The sequence below is a fragment of the Olea europaea genome, chromosome 8, assembly GCF_002742605.1.
Source record: "Olea europaea var. sylvestris chromosome 8, O_europaea_v1, whole genome shotgun sequence".
In the NCBI taxonomy this organism is placed as follows: Eukaryota; Viridiplantae; Streptophyta; class Magnoliopsida; order Lamiales; family Oleaceae; genus Olea; species Olea europaea.
The window spans coordinates 386,813-408,203 of record NC_036244.1 but is presented as its reverse complement, the minus strand read 5'-3'; the positions used below and the strand labels follow the sequence as shown (position 1 = coordinate 408,203).

At 33.8% G+C, this 21,391-nt stretch overlaps 1 protein-coding gene across 1 annotated transcript; it reads right to left on the bottom strand.

Annotated features, from left to right (window-relative positions):
* Positions 1-571: 571 nt before the first annotated feature.
* Positions 572-14,247, bottom strand: LOC111398451. The gene is made up of 8 exons (XM_023025352.1): positions 14,063-14,247; positions 13,827-13,973; positions 13,487-13,584; positions 5,107-5,179; positions 4,966-5,026; positions 4,791-4,876; positions 4,612-4,701; positions 572-816 (listed from the first exon to the last, which is right to left on the bottom strand). Exons 1-8 carry the CDS (start codon positions 14,174-14,176, stop codon positions 754-756), a joined length of 732 nt encoding a protein of 243 aa, XP_022881120.1. The 5' UTR covers positions 14,177-14,247; the 3' UTR covers positions 572-753.
* Positions 14,248-21,391: the final 7,144 nt, after the last annotated feature.

Sequence of the window (21,391 nt, the reverse complement as noted above, 5' to 3'; positions counted from 1 at the left end):
AAAATCACTGTGTACTAACATTCTGGTAACTGGTGAGTTCAATGTTACCAGTAGAGCATATTTGTTACATTTAAAAAAAAAAATGGTTGAACCCAACTTTGAGGGTCCCCACCGCCCCGTCCTTAGAGTTTTGTGAGGAAGGTAAATCGCGGGATGTGTCCCAACAGGCCAGGAAACAAGAGCTGTCTGTACACTGCACCTACAAAGAGTCCAATTCCATGTTTCAGAAATCGAACCCCCACACTGCGACTGTTAGTAAGGCATGAGACAACCTCACTCCCGTCCTTTGCACCACTGAACCCGGGGGGCATATTTGTTACATAGTATTACATAGGATTCGATGGAATAATAATTAAGATTTTAGTTTCTTTTTTCCTTAGTACCAAATCTATACTATACTCCGACCAAACATGCAATGTATAAGTTCTTCCAGTCCTAAACAATAATTTACTATGTAAGGAAACTTCCAGTTCCATTGATTTCTACACGAAAGAAAATTCTCGCCAAAAAGTTACTGCAGATTTAGATTACCACAGCATGCTTTGCGTTGTATTTCTATCATTCAGAAAACTATAGAAGGAAAATTATGAAACTGTTATATTCCTGTTATTTGCGATACAACCAAAACTTTTCTGCTATGACAATTAAGAAATCCAGTAACTCCTCAAAATGAAAATCATAATATCAATAACAAGGCACAAGGATGAAAATGTAAGTAACATTTACCAAGTGGACGTTATATTTTTACATGCGTCAAACAGTTATGTACTTTAGCATAGCTCCACGAAGCTTTTCCATATATTCTGCGGCTTGTTTCTGCACATCAATGGTTAAAAACTAATAAAGATTGGGTATTTAACATGAAATTTCACAGAAACTTTAATTAGAAAAACACCACTTTAACAACTTGAAGGTCCTTTTAAGGTGGTCAGTTCATATGAGCTGAATTCATTAGATTTGTGAATTATAGATCTTGAATTTTATTATAAGACACCCGTTGAAAATTGCTAATGAATTTCATTAAGTGCCGATTAAACTTCCATAATATTCAAATTTCTAAAGAATGAGGCGCTAGTGGAGAGGGAAATATTTTATTTCATTCACTGGAGTTATACAACTGAAGGACAAAATACATATTTGAAATGAAGTAACTTTCTTAGAAGGATGCTAACTTAGATGATGTTCATGCAAACGTCCCACAAAGAATGACAATTTCATTCAATGGAATCTGCAGCCAAAATCATTTTAGCCCCCGTTTGGCCCCCATTTTGTGGAAATGAAAATGGGTAGAATAATTTTTTTTTTGAAAAATTAGTAGTTGAAAAGGAAGGAATTTTTTTTTTTTTTATTATTTTATGGAAGTTTGTGTGGTTGAAAATTGTTGAGAGAAAAACGAAATGTAATAAAACGAAATTAATGGGGGCCAAATGAGGGCTTAGTGCCATAATGGCATGATTGAATTGGACTTTTGAATAATTTTATATTCGACTGAAATTGTGCAAATATATAGTTCTAGAAAAAGTCAATTATTTGAATGATGTTATATTCGACGAATGACATGTAAAAATATAATTCAAAATATAATCTCAACCATTCATTCTTACTATTTGACAAGTCAGATGGGATCAAGATTCTTCCGAAAGAGATGAACATTGCATAGATTTCAAGAGAAACAAGAGAAAAAAATGGTTCACTCATTTAAGTAATAGTACTACGGTTCGAGAGAAAGCAAGAGTATCTTCTTGGACACTGCAGTTGAAATTTCGAATCAAGAGCAAACAGTAAACGTTTTTATTAAGGACATTTTATTCTATTTCCACTATGAAAGGTCAAGCCAACATTATAGGCATTTATGCTCCTATTTTCATCACAGAAGATGAAATTCTTCCAGCGTCTACTTATTCGTTTATCCTCAAAGATTTTACAACCTTAGGTATCTATCTCATCATTGAGCATCACTGGCTACTTATCTCATAAAAGATGATAATTTTATCTAATTCAAAATTTCCTACTTGCTTAAGACATATATAATGAAAGGAAAAGCTAACATTTTCAGTAAGACAGTACTTGTATTTACAGTGTCAGAACCTGTTCTTACACAAAGTTACATGTAAAATATCTGAAAAGTTATTCTTCTATAAGATTCCTTCATTTATATATGTTTCAATTATTAACTTGGAGAACTTTTAGCTGAGTCTTCTTACAAAGAAAAGAAAATCTCTCTTCTTTGAGAGTTTTTTGCAATTGACTTTTCCTGCTGAAGTTTCCTATATAAAGAGAGAAATGGCTTATTCCTCTAATAGCTAGTCTAACTTTCATATAGCAAAGAGAACCATGTGAAGTGTCTTGTAAATTATTAGCATGTGATATGTGTTCGAAGCTAAGTATTTGTGCCATGTGTAAGCATTAGTGTGATACCCGTAAAGTATGTGTGAATAAACCTGATATCCTTCTGACAAGCTACTATAGAATTAAGTAAACTGGTGTTAATGTTCCTTACTTAATGTAAGCTTTAGGTCTAGGTCGTCCATAAATAGAGTCAATGGAGGTCATAATGATCATAGTCAATCACCCTAGTGACAGTCTTGTGAAAGCATCATATGGGTTTAGGATAGAGAACCAGTGATTTGTACTTTGCCATCTCCATCTAGGTACTCAACTTCATATGGATATTCTACTTTTTCTGAAGTTTTTCTTTGAGGGTGAGATGAGGATAAGAGGAATAACGATGAACTAGAATAAAATGAACTTAAGTTGAATTCATATTTTATGTCCGTTGTCCTTCTATATCCTTTTTCCCGATTCATTGATCCCAATATCATCTCCATATAATGACAAACAAAGAATATATCTCATAAGTGGCATTTTCATTAAACTTAAGCATTCAACCGAAGCACTGTAACGATCAATAAACCTCAAGGTACTAGCTTACTATTTCTATACAAAGACTACCATGAGATATCTTGTCAAAACCTCTAAATTTAGGAGTTTCTGATATTGAGGATCCTTCTTCAAGGCAACCACAAGTATACTCTTCCAAAAGTCAAGTTTATGAGATGAACATGGCACTACAAACTGGTAGAGGAAATTGAAAGAAGGAAACGACTTAAGCAACCATAAAGGCTGGTAAAACTAAGCTTATTTAGTTATAGCTCTGATACCAAGGTTACAACTACAAAGGAGGTATACTAGCATGACAAAAGCTTAAACACAAATGGAAAAACATGATATTATTAAAGAGATGTTATATAAGGCATGGAGATGGGATCTCCGAAGTTAGGATAGGATAATCAACTATCATATGAGATTTAGATGATCAAAAAAACCTCAAATTATTCTATTTATAGACAGCTTACATAATACGCATTGCAAAGCTTTACATAACAATTATTACAAACTTGACCACTAAGTAACAAATAGTAACACCACTTTACATTATTTTACAATAGTTGGTCAGAAGGATAAGAATCCTACAACTTTATTCACACACACACTTTACTTGCATCACGCTAAAGCTTACACATAAAACAAATACTTATCTTTATTTCTGACACATGTTACATGCTAGTACTTTAATTTTGAGACACTTCACATGGTACAGCAAGAACCAGACAACACTAAGTAAACCATAAGAGGAGAACATCAATTTAATATGTATATTTTTTTTCACTTCTGCATATACTTCGATTTTTTAAAAGTAATCACCCATCCCTTTGAGACCTTTCTTTGTGAGAAAAATATATTGCATTCGACAGTAAATTGTCATTTCAGTCTTATGCGTGATATTATATGAGCTATGAATTGTGATCTTAAAACCAGGAACCTAGGAGCAAAAACAGAAGCTTGGCTGCTCAAAGGCTGAAAAAGAATGTCAGGTTTATAAAGAGATGTTTACATATGGTGTACAAATGGGCAGGGGAAAGCGCCTATTATTAAGCTTATGGACGAATACTATTTATTAAGAATTAGATGAAGTTAAAAGACTTTACTGCCCAGTTTATAGGACGATGAGGTGCCGAGGAACGCTAGGGGGTCACTTGATCTTTCATGCATGCAGTCTCAATCCTACTAATTTCCGATAAGTTGGAGGAAGGATTGTTAGAAAGGACTGAGAAAAATATAAACATTTACGTTATGATGATAAAATGCTAAGTTAATATATCCTGTTTCCCTTCCGGTACTGCCCAAAGTTTTGAGAGAATCCTATGCCTGAAAGAAAGAGCTCGATACCTTCCTCCTTACCCTTCCTTTTACAGGCACTAGGCGAGGTTGCTTGCCTAGGATCTAGAAAAGCAGTTGAAGTCTGCAGTCCTCCAATTTAACCTTTAGAAATATAAAGAGAATGCTTCTAGCGGACACCAACTTATCAATATGTTTGTTATTGGTCCACTGATTGCAGCATCAGGAATTTGAAATTTTTTTTACCAAATTATGTAACAGGCGGAATATGTTAACCCCTCTTTCTAACTTCACTCTAAATTTGAGAAGATATATTATTCTTTATTTTTTTCAAAAGATTTCGTGATACAAAACCAATTAATAATATAAATAAAGAAAACAACTCTAGAAAATTCATCTGGATCAGATAGAAAAACATTTGACTTCTCTCACCTGGTTAGCATGATATGCATTCGCAATATTTTCATCAAGAAGTGTCAACAAGGATCTATTCAACTCATTCTGCTCAACCATTTCCAATAGCTGCATTGCATACAAACCAGCGCCGAGTGACCAAAGGAAAATCAGGAAACACAATACTATGATGTAACGAGCTAAGAAAAGTATCATACGGTAGTCTTGACATTATCCGATGTCAAAATTTTCATTAAGTTCTTCCTCGCATTTACGAGTTCATCTTGCATTTTATCATAGGCTTCTGCAGAGAACGACATAGGTTGGGGTCTTATAGAGTACAAATTGTAACAGAAATATTTTGGCTGAAAAATTTAGGGTGTTTGACAAAACCTGTTCCTTCCTGCAAAGCCTTTTGGAGTGCTTCCAATTCTATCAATCTGTCTTCCATTTCCTACAAACAAAATCACTGCAGATGCTTGCTTCTTCTCATTCATCGTACAGAAACCGAGTCAAAAAATTATAAAGACAAACCTGAGTCTTTGACACGGCAAACCTCAGTTTCCCAAGTTCACCTTTCAGGTGCGAGAAAAATTCCTCATTCAATCTGCATGGTTCTCTTGTAATGATGTTATAGTATGATATTCGTCCCTCATTATGTACAAAGACAGTACAAATGGAACACTTATATTTATGAAACAGCAAGCTTTCAATAAGTTGCAAGCATTATTTCAAAAAGAACAAAATTTTGAACATTTCATAGATTATTCATCCAATGCTTATTCTAAATGGGAATAAATTTACTTTTCCTCATGAGGTTTGTGTTTGATCCACTTGCTCCTCTGGACATTTATAAATGGGAAAAAAGGGCCCAATCAAATGGACTCTGTTGGTCATCTCTAATTGGAAACTAGTACAATTACATTTTTAAATTAAAATAACACAATATAATTATTTGAAAATAAAGAGAACATGCATTAGACCTTTATTGCACCTTTCTTGTATAACATAAGTAGGTCTATGTACTGGTCCCTTTGCAGTAAACCAACCACTTTCTTACAATTTACAATCAAGCATCTTATAGAACACTGCCATGCAACTACTGAGGTCCCTTTTTTAAGTCTATGAAATAAGGTCATGCTAAACTCCATATATTCAGATACATAGAGCTTAGACCTTTACCACCTCTTTAAGAGGGTTCTAAGGCAGTAGAGAGGACAAGAAATGAAGTGAACCTTTTACATCTCCATTTCGTACAAGGAACTCAAAAAAAGTATGACCTGGATTCCTTGTGTATAAATAGCAATTAGAAGCTGATTCTTCAGTTCTTTTGAAAGTATCTCAATTCCTAGCTCACAAGGGATTCCTTAATCTCCATCATGAGGTGTTCCAATCATTTAGTCCTTTACAGTTTATTTGAAAATCTACTCAACACCTTTAAGATATTTAGCTCATAGGGGATTTCTTCAACTCTATCTCATATGTGTGACAACGGCAGCTCAAAAAGATCTCTTTTACTTCCTATGGGCATTCATTGGATTCTTTAAAATCATCACATACAGTTATGGATTACTTATAGTAGGCTTACCCTCCTAAACTTTGTTAATCCTTCATGATCATTCTAGTGCTAAGATCTTCACCAAGGTGAATCTCTGCACACATTGAGAATTGGTCAAGTACTCAAGACTCGACCTATAAAAGGCACATCCATTTGCACAATTCTAAATACTAATTTTTAAAAGCATGCTAGCTCCATCTAGCCACCTTAAGCTTGAAAGAGAGAAGTCGGGTTTCAGAAAGATAATACAAACTAAATTTTTCGTAGGATCAAGTTTCTTGAAAGTCGCACATCCAATAGGAGGTTAGTCCTCCATTTGCCTATAATTTGGCTCCTTTTCAGTTAATAATAGGCTTCTTATTATTGTGAATGTATTTATTTTTGTTGATGAAGCAAACCTATCACCAACCTAGAGGCAAATCTTGCTCCTTTCGACCCGCTTCTCATTATTTAAACCAAGTTGCATGTTAGTTCTATAGCAAAGCATTGATCATCTGATTAGGGTGGCGGAAGCGAGAAATAAGAAACGATGAACGAAAACAAACGAAGTTTTGTTGATTCCAAAAGAATACCGTCACACCACCACCTTCCAAATTTAGTTGATTCCTAAGATTACTAGAAACCTAGGCGTCAAAAACTCTTTGATTAGCACAATGATACAAAGAATTTGGACTTGTTGGTTTTTAAATATCAAATATTGAGAATTTAAGAGATTGAAAAACTCTAAAATCTATTTTATTTCAATTTAAAAACCACTAACTGCCATTTAGGCTTACGACCCTTATTGAAAAAATAATAATAATAATAACTAAAAACTAGATAAAGACAAAAATTGAAAATAATAACAAAAATTAATAATGAAGACTCGATCCTTCATCAAGACTAAATGTAGATAAAGACAAAAATTAACGATAAAGACTCAATCTTCATCATTCTCCTCCGATTGATGAAGATTCGTCCTTGAATCTTGAACTATATTCTTCATCCGATTCCTTGTGACAAAGACTATCTATTTGTTAGCTCTACGAAATGTTGATTAGCTACTTCATTCAATTTCACTAAAAGTTGCATATCTAACAGAACATGAATAGCAATTCCATGCTCAATCATCCAAATTTCTTCAATATCAAAATAGAAAAGCAAGTGTTTCAAAATCTAAGACATGGTTATCGCCTCCTTCCCAAAATTAGCCATCGCGCATAGACACGACCTTAACCAAAAGCATGGATTCTTGGCAGCTATAGCTATGATATTGAGCCGTGTTTGGCCCTCATTTTCAACCTTACATTCTTCCATAAAATAATTTTACACTTAAATCGAAAACTTTTCCTTACTTTTTATCCTCATTCTCCAACAAATCACCATTCCATAATACACTTCTTTACCATATTGGGGCTTAAACAAGGGCTAAATTTTTCTTTTTCTGAATTTCTTGGAAAATTCTTCAAAGATTTCAAGATGTGACACGTTATAAAAAATTGGAACATTATTGAATTTGCTATTATCCAATTCGAAGAACTCTTGAATCTCTTCATCGAAATTGGAGACCCATCGTAATTGTCATTACCCAAATCCACTAATTCTTTAATTTCTTTGTCGAAGATTGGAAAACCTTCGTAATTGAAATTCAAAGATTCTTCGACCATTGAACTACCGAAATGAGTAGAAAGGAATTTGTCCCCAAACAGAACTTTTGTAATGAGGACATCGGACGACGTTTACTTATTTTATTTAAGCTTTATTTATTTTTTTGGACTATTATTTAAATTTGGATTTGTATGGGCTCGGCCCCAAGCTCGTTAGGGTTGCTTTACTATTTAAACCTATTTTGCATTGTAATTTTCAGTTGATGATGAATGAATAATTATTTTGGTGGCTTATGGCGCATCTCTCCCCTTCTTCTATTGAATTCTTCTTCTATTGAATTCTTCTTCTATCCCCTCCCTTAATTCCTCATTCTTTTTGAATCTTTCTTCTGTTTCTATTAATCATCCTGTTGGTGTTGCATCAAATTTGGTATTAGAGCCTAAATTTGGGTAATCTCTCATCTCCAATCCAAAAATCTCTTTCTATTTCTTTCCTAAGAACTTGTGGAACAGCACAAACAAATAAACTTTTAGCATGAGCAGTCAAGTTATTATTTTTCAGCTTCTTCATAGTTGTTCCAAAAAAAAAAAAAAAAAGAAATCGCGTTACTGTTCACGGGTACTATTCACACCTGAAAATTCATTTTTTTGTATTATCAGCTTCCAAAAAAAAAAAAGGTTACTGTTCACACCAAAAAAAAAAAAAAAAAGAAATCGCGTTACTGTTCACGGGTACTATTCACACCTGAAAATTCATTTTTTTGTATTATCAGCTTCCAAAAAAAAAAAAGGTTACTGTTCACACCAAAAAAAAAAAAAAAATCTCATTTTTTCCCTACTACTCATAAATAAAAAAAAATAATTGTGGTGTTGTTCCATAAATCTCAAACCCTAGCATTCAAGCCCACTTAACCCTTCAGCCCATATATTCCATCTCTATAACCTACTCCATTCATTTTTTTATCAAAACACTTGGGCCATAAGCTAGTAGCCCAAATTACTCCCAAAGCCCACTAAACGCACAGCCCATCTCTCATCATCTATTTAGTCAATCCACTTGCTTTTCAGCCCAATAAACACTAAATCCAACCCACTTATCACATATTATCACAATCGGCCCAACACCATTCAACTCATGATCAGTCCCAAATATCCAACCAAACCCGATTATAACCAATCCATTAACATCAAATACTCCACAGTTTCACCCGATTTTTCTCTCATAACCACTCTCTTGCCGCTGCCGCCTCTAATCACCATCACGCCACCACTTCATTATCTATTGTACCCAAGCATCCAGAGCACTACCACTTCATCGCCATAGGCCACCACCACCAACCCAAGATCATACACTTCCACCACAATTACCACACTCATATATTTCCTTGTCCATCTCAACAATCTAAAAGCCACAGTCACTACACACAGTTTTACGTCCACACCAGAACTAGCACAAGTTACAGTCTACAGAGGCTAAAACCATTGGATACGAAGGGAAGAACAGAAGCATAGTTGGGGCTCATAAGTCGACAATTCAGATCAATTGGCATACAAATAATCAAAACTAACCAACAGGGAGTCCTTGATCTTTATTTAGTATTGGTTTATACTACTGTTTTATTTTTAAAATTGCATCAATTAAAATCTTGTGCTGCTGTTATCGTGATAATTTTAGCCTTAAACCCCACTTGATCGAAACCATTAATCGAATTGACACCAGTGACCGAATTGACTTCCATTGTTCCCCACTTAAATTGATTGGAGAATTTGACTAGTGTGTTTGACCCTTGCTTTGCCATTTTACATGTATCGGCAGTATTAGCTTGTTTTGGATTTAATTAATCCCAATATTTAAAATTAAATAAAAAAATTGGTACAAGTTATTTTTCATTGCTTGCACGTATTGTTCACTGATCTCATCATAGCACATCATTTAGCTGGTATTACATTGCATGTAATTACGTAGTGGTCGTCTTGTCGTCTCTATTTCCAATACATTGACCATGGATCCATCCCAATTTGATGCACTCACTACACAATTAGCACAACTTTCCACTAGTCTATCGACTGTCCAATCAGATATAACTGCTGCTCATGAGGAGAGAAAGACCCTAGCTGCTAAGTTGAGCAATTTTAAGCGAATCCCTAGTTTGATTGACACTAATTCTGAATCATCTCATAATAGACAATATCATCGTGGACAAAGTGATCAAGAATATTTTCGACGCGATCGTAGGAATAGGGATCAGTTCGTGAGCGAGAACAAGGCCATGATCGTCATGGTACTCATTCTCTTCCTCGTCGTAAGGAGCGTTTCTTTAGAGACATTGACTTAGATATTCCTACTTTCGATGGTTGCTTAGATCATGAAATTTTTACCCAATGGAACATCCTTACACAAGAGAATCGGCTAGTAACTAAGTACATTGCTCAATTTGAGGAATTTCGAGTGAAATGTCATGTCGTTGAGGATGAGGCCCTGACTTTAAGTAGGTTTATACAAGGTCTACGAAATGAACTTAGGGGTGAGCTTTTCTTTCGAGGCATCACTACTCTTGATCAAGCTTACTCTTTAGCTCGGGACTACGAGTTACTTATCAGTACTGCATATAAAAAGCGTGATAGCCATCGTTCACCCATTTCATTAGCGTCATCTCATCATAAGTCTATCATAGAGCCTTCCCAGTCTAGTGTTCCTTCCCTTTGGAAAAACAAGTGTAAAGGTCATGATAGCCCAAGGTCGTCTTCTTCATGTAGAAAGTGTAATGACAATCATCTTTCGGTTTCATTGGCTCCACTTCCTTCTGTTAAGTCCCTTTTAGGACCTCCCTCATCTAATGTGGCTCCATTTCCTCCTGTTAAGTCCCTTCTAGGACCTCCCCCATCTAAAGTTCCTCCAATTTTGGAAAATAAGGGTATAATTTGTGAAATTCCAAAGAATTCTCACTTGCTATGCATCAGCTGTAAAGACTTTGGTCACATCTCTTTCAAATGTCCTAACCGAGCCTTAGTCATAGAAGAACGAAAGAATGCAATAGAAGAGTCGTTAGAAGATCTAGCATATGGCCCTAAACTTGAAGATTTTGATGATTATAGTGAGGACACTTCCTTAAGTGGATTCCCGACCCTTCCCGAGACTTTAGAAACTATACCCCTTGTTTCCGACAACTCTCGATCACATGTTATATGTCGTACCCTTACCCAACTCAAAGAGTTTGATGATTTCACTAGTCACCCTTGGAGAATCCAGTCCCTTGTTCTTAGCACTAAATCAAAATTCTCCACTACTGACCAACGTCAAACTGATGGTCAAAACGAAATTGTTAACCGAAGTTTTGGCAATTTATTACAGTCTCTAGTCCAGAAAAACCTTGAGAATTGGGACTCGATCCCCCCAACTGTTCACATCGCATATAACAATTCTATGAATCGGTCTCTAGGTCTAAATCCATTTGAAGTTGTTCATAATTATAAGTCTAGGCGACCGTTAGATCTTATTCCCATGTCCCTGCATGCTAGTGTGTCGTTGTCAGCTGAAGCATTTTTATATCATCTTCATGACTTGCATATTGAGATCAATAAATAACATGACGCAAGTAATGCATTATATAAACTTCAAACTGATTCGCATAAACCATATTTTGAATTTAATATTGGAGATTATGTCATATTGTAAGCTTGTAGTGTTGGTCCTTTAAAAATTTTAAAGCATGTCGGTTCAAATGCACATGCCATTGCCCTTTCATCACATTTTAGCCACCACTTTGCTTTAAATATTGAGGACTTCATTACTTACAAATACCGTATTACTTCCTTTGATGATCCATTTCTACCTAACTTTGTGGACCCCCAATTTGACTATATTGATATTTCTACTTTAATACCATCTATCATAGCACACAAAGATAAAATTGGTGTTATTTTAGATGAACGTGTTGTATTGACCAATGATGGCAAAATTCAGTACTTCCTTGTTTGTTGGGTAGATCGACGTACTTCTTATGTTCCTTATTATGTACAATCATGTGAAAATGTTGAAGATGAGGTGCATGAGTATTGGTTATTTGAAGTCCAGTATCAGTACTTGGTTAGAAGGAAAGATCGGCCCCCTTGGTCAGATCATATTTTTGGGAATAAGCTACAGTTTTCAGTACTATCAATTATGGAATTTCGTTACTTGGTTCGTCAGAAAGATCGTCCCCCGTGGCTTGACTTGAAGCATTTGGAGTATCAGATTGACTGCAGCCTATACGATTTATCAACTCGACAGGGTCGAGTTTTTCTCCCACCCCGGGAGAGTTGATGAGGACATCGGACGACGTTTACTTATTTTATTTAAGCTTTACTTATTTTCTTGGACTATTATTTAAATTTGGACTTGTATGGGCTCGGGCCCAAGTTCGTTAGGATTGCTTTACTATTTAAACCTATTTTGCAATGTAATTTTCAGTTGATGATGAATGAATAATTATTTTGGTGGCTTATGGCGCATCTCTCCCCTTCTTTAATTGAATTCTTCTTCTATCCCCTCCTTTAATTTCCCATTCTTTCTAAATCTTTCTTTTGTTTCTATTAATCATCCGGTTGGTGCTGCATCATTTTGTCATTAGATTCCAGGAACACCAGCTTGTTTCTATTAAGAACGAACCCCACTATGTCAGGGCGGAAGCGTTAAAATAATGTGATGAACACGTTATCGAAGTTCCGTTGACTCCGAATGAATGTTGCAATATGATCACCTTCCAGATTCTATTCATTCCTAAGAATACCATAAATCTAGACATCAAAAACTCTTTGATTCACGTATGAATACAAAAAATTTGGACTTGTTGATTTTTAAATATCGAATTATGAGAATTTAAGAGATTGCAAACTCCCAAATCTATTTTATTTCAATTCAAAAATCACTAATTGTTGCTAAGGCTTACAACCCTTGTTTAAAGCAATAACTAAAAATTAGATAAATACTAAATGTAGATAAAGACTAAGCCCTCGTTTGATCTTCATATTTTTCAAAATATATTTTTCTCTCTTTTTTCAACCACACATTATTGAATAAAATAATATTATACGTAAACCGAAAATTTTTCTTTATTTTTTAACCACACATTCTCTATCAATCTATTATTTCAAAATGCATTTTTACAATAAAATGGGGCTCAAACATGCACTAAAATTAAAAATAATGACTAAAATAAATGATGAAGACTCTATATTTATCAAAACTAAATTGAGATGAAGACTAAAATTAATGGTGAAAACTCAATCTTCATCATCATCATCATCACTACCTACAACATCACATCTCACCATCTTCCCAAAGGAATTCATGCTTTCGGTATTCTCGTGTACGATGCCATATATATGCCTGAAACAATGTAATCCAACACTCAACACGTGTCTAATCTTTTGCAGACAGGCGTCACTTTCTAACTAGTACTAGTTGCCTAACACTATAACACAACTCCAACAGACTGACAAAGTATTCTGTATTGTCTAGTTTGTGTTAAAATGTCTATTATTATGACTGGTGTGTTCATGCATCTATGTCCAAAATGAAAACATTTTTAAACAGATCTCTGTTTCTGTGAAGCATATATCTGTAACTTTGTCCGACATTGTATACGAGCCCTGTGGCTAGTATATCCATCTCCAAAAGTTATGGCCATAGATGATACAAAAGGAAAAGTTCACTAGATCTGAATAAAATATGCCTGATAAAAGCAACTGGGCAAATTATTATCACACGGTGTATGAAAAAAGGACTAACCGAGGCCTCATTCTTGCAATCTCAAATTCAATCTCCTGAGCTTCAGTATCAAGAAAATACTCCACCAGCTCGGCCGCAGTATCCGGTATCACCCGAGACTGATGCCAACATCAAAATGCCGTACAATCATGTTTGGTTAAGCTCAAATGATGTAAAAATTACTCTTAAAGCGATTTTTTCCCCTTAAATGTGTTAGATAACTTACTTTTTATAAAAAAAAAAAATTTACTTTTTTTACTTATTTCAAGTCATCAAAACTTTTGAATTGGATGCCAGAATAAACTCGAGTAAAAGAGAGTAGTTCATCGATCAATATTATTAAGTAATTTGTGTTGCCAACCTCTCGAAGAGCTCGTCGGCGCTCTTTTTCTTCTCGGACATGGCGTTCGAAGGCTTCCTTTGCCTCAGCGTCTTTCTCAAGGCGCCTCTTGAATTCCAGTTTTGCTAGGTGCCCGGTTTGGGGTGCTCTCAATATTCCTTCTGGGTCCTTCCTTCACAAATTAAACATGTCAAACAAGTCCGAAATCATCTTAAACAAACAATAAATCAAACATCCAGTGTTTGTGGGGGACATACCCATCCTATGCATCGGATTTTGGTTGTAAGATTTCTGGGTTTTGTGAATTTGGTACTGTGAAAGCGAGAGAGAGTGCTGGCAGTGGTAAGCTTGAGAGTGAGAGAAGTAGCCATTGCCGGCCGTTAGTTCGAGCCCTCAAACAGTTATCCGTTTGAAATGTACAGTGTGTGGTCTGTGGATTACAAGCCCATTTTTTCTTGAAATAAAAATTGGGATGACCACGTAAATCCTCCATTTAAAAATCACATTTCAAAATTAACAAATTTCTAAAATTCTTTCAAAAATCAGGTGATAATTAAATTTACTAAATATTAATTATAATATAGTACAATTAATTTACTTATCCACCCCACCTCACCTCCAACCCCACTCACCCATCACATCAAACCTTCTTACTCTTTCTCCACCCCACCCACCCCACCCCACCCCACCCCACATTCTCTCAAATCCTTTACCCGATTCTCTCCTTCATCGATGTGACCAATTCACTGACTTTTGTTATCTGAGAATCACCGTGACCAACTTTGCCTTCGATGTGACTAATTGTGGCCAAATTTGTATTCATTGTGACTTTATGTGACTAGATCAATCTCAAGTCACACCCGTTCACAATCAATACAAAATTGGTCACAAATAGTCACAACCAGATTTCGAACAGAAAAAACCAGCTCTCCAATCACCACAGCAGATCTGTTCGGAAAAATAATAACCACCACTACTACTAACATTTTTAACTCAAATTGATGACCATAAACACTATATTCACCTCAAATCCACAACAATCATCACTACCAAAACTTCCACCAATCCTTCAAAAACACCAACCAGCACCACCACACTTCTCTTGTGAAACTCCGATGAGAAATGTGGTAGGTGGTCGGAATCTAGAGGATGGATGGGAAAGAAGTCTTAGATCTAATTTTTGGGTAAGAGAGTGCCGACCTAATTTTTGGGGGAAGAAATAGAGTGTGTGGGTTAAAAATTGATACAAGATCTGGGGTAAATTGATACGGGGTTTGTGACCAAGTTTGTATTCAATGTGACTGTCTGTGACCAGATCAATCTCAAGTCACAACCGGTCACAATTAAAACAAAATAGGTCACAAATAGTCAAAACCAAATCTCGAACAGAAAAACCAGATCTTCAACAACAGATCTGCTCGAAAAAATAATTACCACCACCATTACTAACATCTTTAACTCAAATCCATAACAACAATCATCACTACCATAACTTCCACCAACACCTTCAAAAAACACCAACCAATTAAATCAAAATTAGAAGAACAGGCGCACACAATCGAATCAAAATTTTGGTTTGATTGATAGAAACCCATGGCTGTAGTAGTGACAGGATGGGGGTGGTGAAGTTATAGGTGCAGATTTGTCGTGATGGGTCCCATCAATGGCGCCTGACTTTGAAATTTCTGAAATTTGTAATTTAGAAATCTTCCATTTTTATCAATCCTGGAAGACGCAGGAGAGGAAGAAGAGAGAGAGAGTTTAATTTGAGTGGTGGGTGGTTTTGGTTGGGGGAAGATATAAAACATTTTCTATTATTAACTATGTATTAATTAATTTAATAATTTCTAATTACCACCTGATTTATGAAATGAAAATTAATTCCCTTTATTTCTGAAAACTATTGTTTAAAAGTAGGTTTCTAGGTAATTTTCTCATAAAAATTAGTAGAGTAGTATTTTTTGGAAAATGAATAGTTGAAAAAGAAGGAAAATTTTTCGATATTACGTATAATATTATTTTATGAATGATTGTGTGGTTGAAAATAAGAGAGAGAGAAATGGAATGGAGGCCATACCTAGGGGTGAGCGCGGGTCGGTTCGGTTCGGTTCTAAAGAGAACCGAACCGAACCGAACTTTTCGGGTATCTAGTAAATGAAACCGTCGGGTCCAAATATAATTATGGAACCGTTCGGGTTCGGTTCTGTACTATAATTAAATTTTTTAACATTCATAACAACATTATATAAATACAACTAATGATACATTCAATGGTTTTGGAATGTTAGAGACTAGTAAACTACCTTGTTTAAATGATCGTTACGATCAAAGTTTCGGTTGGCGAAGGTCACAGTTTCGATCGAAGGTCACAGTGTCGGCCGATAATTGTATAGGTTTTGGAATATTAGCGAGGCTGTAAGAGTGAGTGCGAGATTCAAGACAACGTTGTACACTTTAGTGTTGGTGTTTAGGGTTATTTAGTGGATTTGATCTTGGTTGGCTAAGAAATGAAATAATAAAATGGGTAATTGGGCCAAAAATTAAAACATTAGAAATGAAACAAATTATTGGGCCAAAAATTTGGATTTAGAAATCGTTAATTTGTTAATTTGTTTAGAAAAAATTAAAATTAAAATAATTTGATTTACTCAATATAAAAAAAATTAGAAATATTCGGTTCTTATTCGATTTTTTGGTTCTTGGTCTAGAACCGAGAACTGAACCGTACCCGTCGGTTCTCAATTCAAATACTCCTTCGGTATTTAATTTGACAAGAACCGTCGGGTTCGGTTCGGTTCGGGAGATTTGCCTAGCCCTAGTCATACCTCTTTTTTTTTTTTGGAGGATTTATGCAATTTCACTTTTGAGAAGCTATATCTTGTCGAAGTATGTGCTACTTTTAGGCCATTTACAATCTTACATCAAATTTTAAATTATTTTGTATCAAAATTTACACTAAAAATTGTATTAAACTCAAAATCATCTTTAAACTCATTACATCAAAAGTTGTACCAAACCAACAGTATTTACTCATTTTCTTCGTTTTTTATTCTTAACACTATATATAGTAGAAAGATTATTTATTTATTTAATTTACTACTATATAAATTACCCAAATAAAAAATTACGTTTTGTTTACGAAAATGTTAAATTCGTTAATAAATTTTAAAAATGTAATACAGTTTATAAAAATACTACGACTAAGATAATATTAAATCATGTTTGTTGCATTTTAAAACTTTTTGTGTACTTTTATTTTACCCCTATTTGGTGGAGATTAAAATTAAATTTTTAGTAGATTTTGGTAAAAAAATAAAATTAAATGAGTGATTGAAATGTTGTAAGACTCATAAAAGATATAATTAATATTGATTATTTGACTTAGACTTATTAAAATCTGATTTAAATCAAATGCCAAACAAGGGATTTAATTCATTCCCCAATTATTATTGATTACATGATTAAAATTATTACTAATAATAAAAATAATAACAATTAATAGATTAAGAATTAAAATTTATGTATAATGTAAAATGATACAAACACCCTTGATATCATTTTGTGCTAAACCCTCGTTTGGCCCCTGTTAATTTTCATTCCATTACATTTCATTTTTCTTACTCTTATTTTTAACCACACAATCTTCCATAAAATAATATTACACGTAAATCGAAAACTTTTCAATCACTTATTTTTAAAAAAAACTCTATTCCACCCATTTTCATTACTACAAAATGGGAGTCAAACGGGGACTAAATGAGAAAAAAAGAATGACTTTTATCAAATTTGGTGTTTGGATGGAGTGACATAGCCCCAAATATTTGGTGCAAAATGGGGGGAAAATAGTTAGGATTGGTGTTGCATTTATCATTTAAAGTAAAATTTCTAAATGCCCGAATATGATTTTCCAACATATTGCTTAGACAAGAGTTGAGGAAAAATACTCAAAAGTTTAGTTAGTGATGCAAAAATGTTAAAAATAGTAGTAATAGTTAGAATAATGAAAAATAGGTAATTAGAATCGAGAATAGATATTAAAACAGACAAATAAAATATTTATTGTCCACCCCAATTTCAAATTTTAGACCGATTTGGCTCTGTCCATCTCAATCTTAAGTAAAATTCTCACATGTAGTTTATAATCATTGATGCTTATGCTGGTGATTTTCATCTCCGATCACGACGAAACCTCGATTGGGTTTTAAATGCTTCATTATTGTGATTAACATGCAGAAAGAAAAACATGAAAAGTATCATTTATTTGCCTACATTGATACTCTAATTCTTATTCTTTTAGAAGCTAAATTTACAAAATTTAACTAGGACGTTAATTATATATCCGATCATTATTTTCTTAAGCGGAAGTAACATAGATAGAATCAGACCGATTTCCATAATGTCTTTCTAGATATCCTCAATGTCTGGATTATTCACGAAGAGTGAGAAGCTTATTTGCAAAAATTTTGAAAAGTCAAAATCTACTTTTGAGATTAAAAATATACTTTGAACATATTTGAATAAATTTGTAAAAGTGCTTTTTCTTACTAGAAGCGCTTTTTGAGTAAGTTTGCCTAGAGTAATTATCTCACGAAACTCTACTATAGAAAATGAAAGTAAAAGCAAAAACCTACCAAATGGATCCTCGACATTTTATGACGCACCTTAAGTGATATTGTTTCTCTTTTTTCTTCTTCAACATCATTTATAAAGCCCTCGATTTTATCATTCTAGAAAGAAACACAGGCTAGTGCAATAGGACGAACTAAAATAAATAAATAAATATATATAGCGTTGTGGTGGTTGTGATGATGGGCACATGGGTGTTCATTGGGAGGATAAGATATTTTTCTATTGTTAGAATGTTTTAAATTGTTTAATGTGAGCTTCATTTATACTTTCTAAAAAATTTGAAACTTTATACGCAATTTTTTTTTTTATATTATTTCTTTCTTTTCTATTCATTTATTTAAAAAAGATGGTAAATTAGTCATTTTACAATAGTTTAATGAAGAAAATAGATGGTAAGAACCTTTTGTACAAAGAAATGTCAAATTTGAGTGTCCAAATGTCAAAATTAAAATGATAGAAATGATTTGAGCAATGGAGGAAAACGATAAAGATGTTTTGCATCAATTACACATATTTCATGGAAAGATTTAATGAAGCATGATAAAAAGGATTAACTTTGCAAGAAATGTTTGAAATGAAGGTGCAAATGCCAAGTTTGAAATGATAGGGACTAATTTTTGCAATGAGCGCAAACAATAGGGATATTTTTCCGTTAACTACTGAATAAAAATCAATTATTTAGTAGATTTTGATGAAAATTGATGAAATGCATAATTAAAAAGTCGTAGATTCCATTAAATATGTAACTAAAATTAATTGTTGACTAGAACTTAGGAGTTAGATTTTTAGGAGAATTTGATATTTTGAAATTCAAACTTTGATTAAAATATTAAGAAAAATGATCCAACCCTCAGTTCTTTGTGAACTTGGCAACCCATTATGTTTTTGTTTCCAATTTTGCCGTTCTTTTGAAATTACAATTTTTTTTTTAATTCCTAAAATACTAAAAAATTTCACCATATACAAACACATGCCAAAACTATTGTGTAGCAAATAGACATATATAGGAAGGTGATGGAAGAGCAAAATCGTGACTAAATGACTCGATTATCGAGTTTGGTAGTTCAATGGCGATTGTGGGCATTGGAATCATCAGTACATTTTAATGGAGGTTCAATGCATAGATGATGGTGGCACATGCCAATGCGAACGACTAGTAGAGTTTTGTTGGATGTTGGTTTAGGTTCTAGGCGTTAAAGTTTGGATCGATTTTCAAATACGTGATTTATTGTAGAGACTGTGATAGTTTTATGTCTTGTAGAGTAGCTAATGGTCGTGATGGTAGTGCGTTATAGTAAGAGCAGTAGTGGCTTGGGTTTGGTTGGATGTAATTTCAGGTTCTTCTAGGTGGTATGGTTTTGAGTAGGTTTTGAATTGATAATTTATAGTGGATATGGTGATCTAAGATTTGGTGAGGATGGCCAATGGCAGTGATAGCGACGGTGTAAAGATCTAGACATGATGGTGGTGAAGGCGAGTGGAGTAGATTGTGGTAGAATCGGTGGGCGGTGTAGAATGTGGTAGAAATAACTGGTGTGATATGATGTTTTGCATATGGTAGAGAATGTGTAACATTGCATGTAAAATTGAAAATCTAACAAATCGGATAGAAAAGAATGTTGAGAGAGAAGAACGGGAGATAGAGAAGATGAGAGAAGGTTTAAGAAGTTCAATTTTTTCCATGTTTAGTCCTCATTTTCTAAAATTTATTTATTTATTTATTTATTTTGAAATTCATTTTTAATCATGCATTTCATGGGGCTCACAAATTTATTTATTTATTTTCAAATTTTAAATGATTTTTAGCTAAACCAACATGAGCTTTAACTAGATTTGATTTTGAAATTGAAAAGAGTATTTAGCGAGTGTGATTATTCCGTTCACCAACAGGTTAGCAGTGTCATATTAACATTAACAATTAGATGGATAGATTGAGATTGTGCTAATTTCAACGACATTCATTGAAATTTCAAAGTATTTTAAAAATTATCCTTAAAGTTATTTTTCTGTAGTAATGGTCACTCAAGGTTAAAGCAATTACACATTTAGTCATTTTGTAAACAAACGTTAAGATAGAATGTTAACATGACAACATTAAAATTCACCGTAGAGTGTTCATGAAATTACCACATAGATGGAATCACCTCTCGAAAGCTAATCGTCTAACCCCAAAATAACATTTTCTTCTTTCACATAAACCCCAAACTTCATCTCCAAATTAAATCCAATGACATATGAACCCTAATCTACTTCCACATTCAATGCAAGACAATTTGAACTGGATGTTGTACTTAATTTCCAGTTTAATGGTGAAAAAATTTCACTAATAATTATTGAATGTTGTAGACATCTGTCTAGTTAACATATCAAAATCTTGAGTTTTCTATACAAAAGTCAAGTGTGCTGGCCTTGTACATGGGACCAAATTAAGTTCCCATTCGAGATTGCTTTTAACATTTTAACCTTTAATTGTCAAACAAGCACGGCTCTTTTAGATGTAAATTAAAAAAAAAAAAAGATATTATAAAAAAAAATTTAGCAACTCACAATAAGTTTCAAAAAGCAATAAAATGGTAGTTTCTCATATTAGAGACGACAAGAAAAAAGAAAAAGAAAAAAAAAATGAAAAACTCGCCCAAACTTGCCTTGCTTCGAATAGTAACGTGGTGACAGGCACGGAGAACATATTCCACACCCTGAATTTTCCAAATCAGCCCTGATTCTTTTTTATTTTAATTTTTTGTTTATCAATTTAGATTAATCAAAAAATAAATTTGTCATGAATAAAGCAAGAATTTTGCAAAGATGAAATAAATTTATCAATCACACAAAAATGACAAGATTTTAGGTGGAAATCTAAGATGAAAAAAAACTACAAACAGAGGAGGAGCATTTCACTGTAATCACTAGTAAATATTATTTACACAATATCTCAATGTTCTTAATTAAGATTTAAA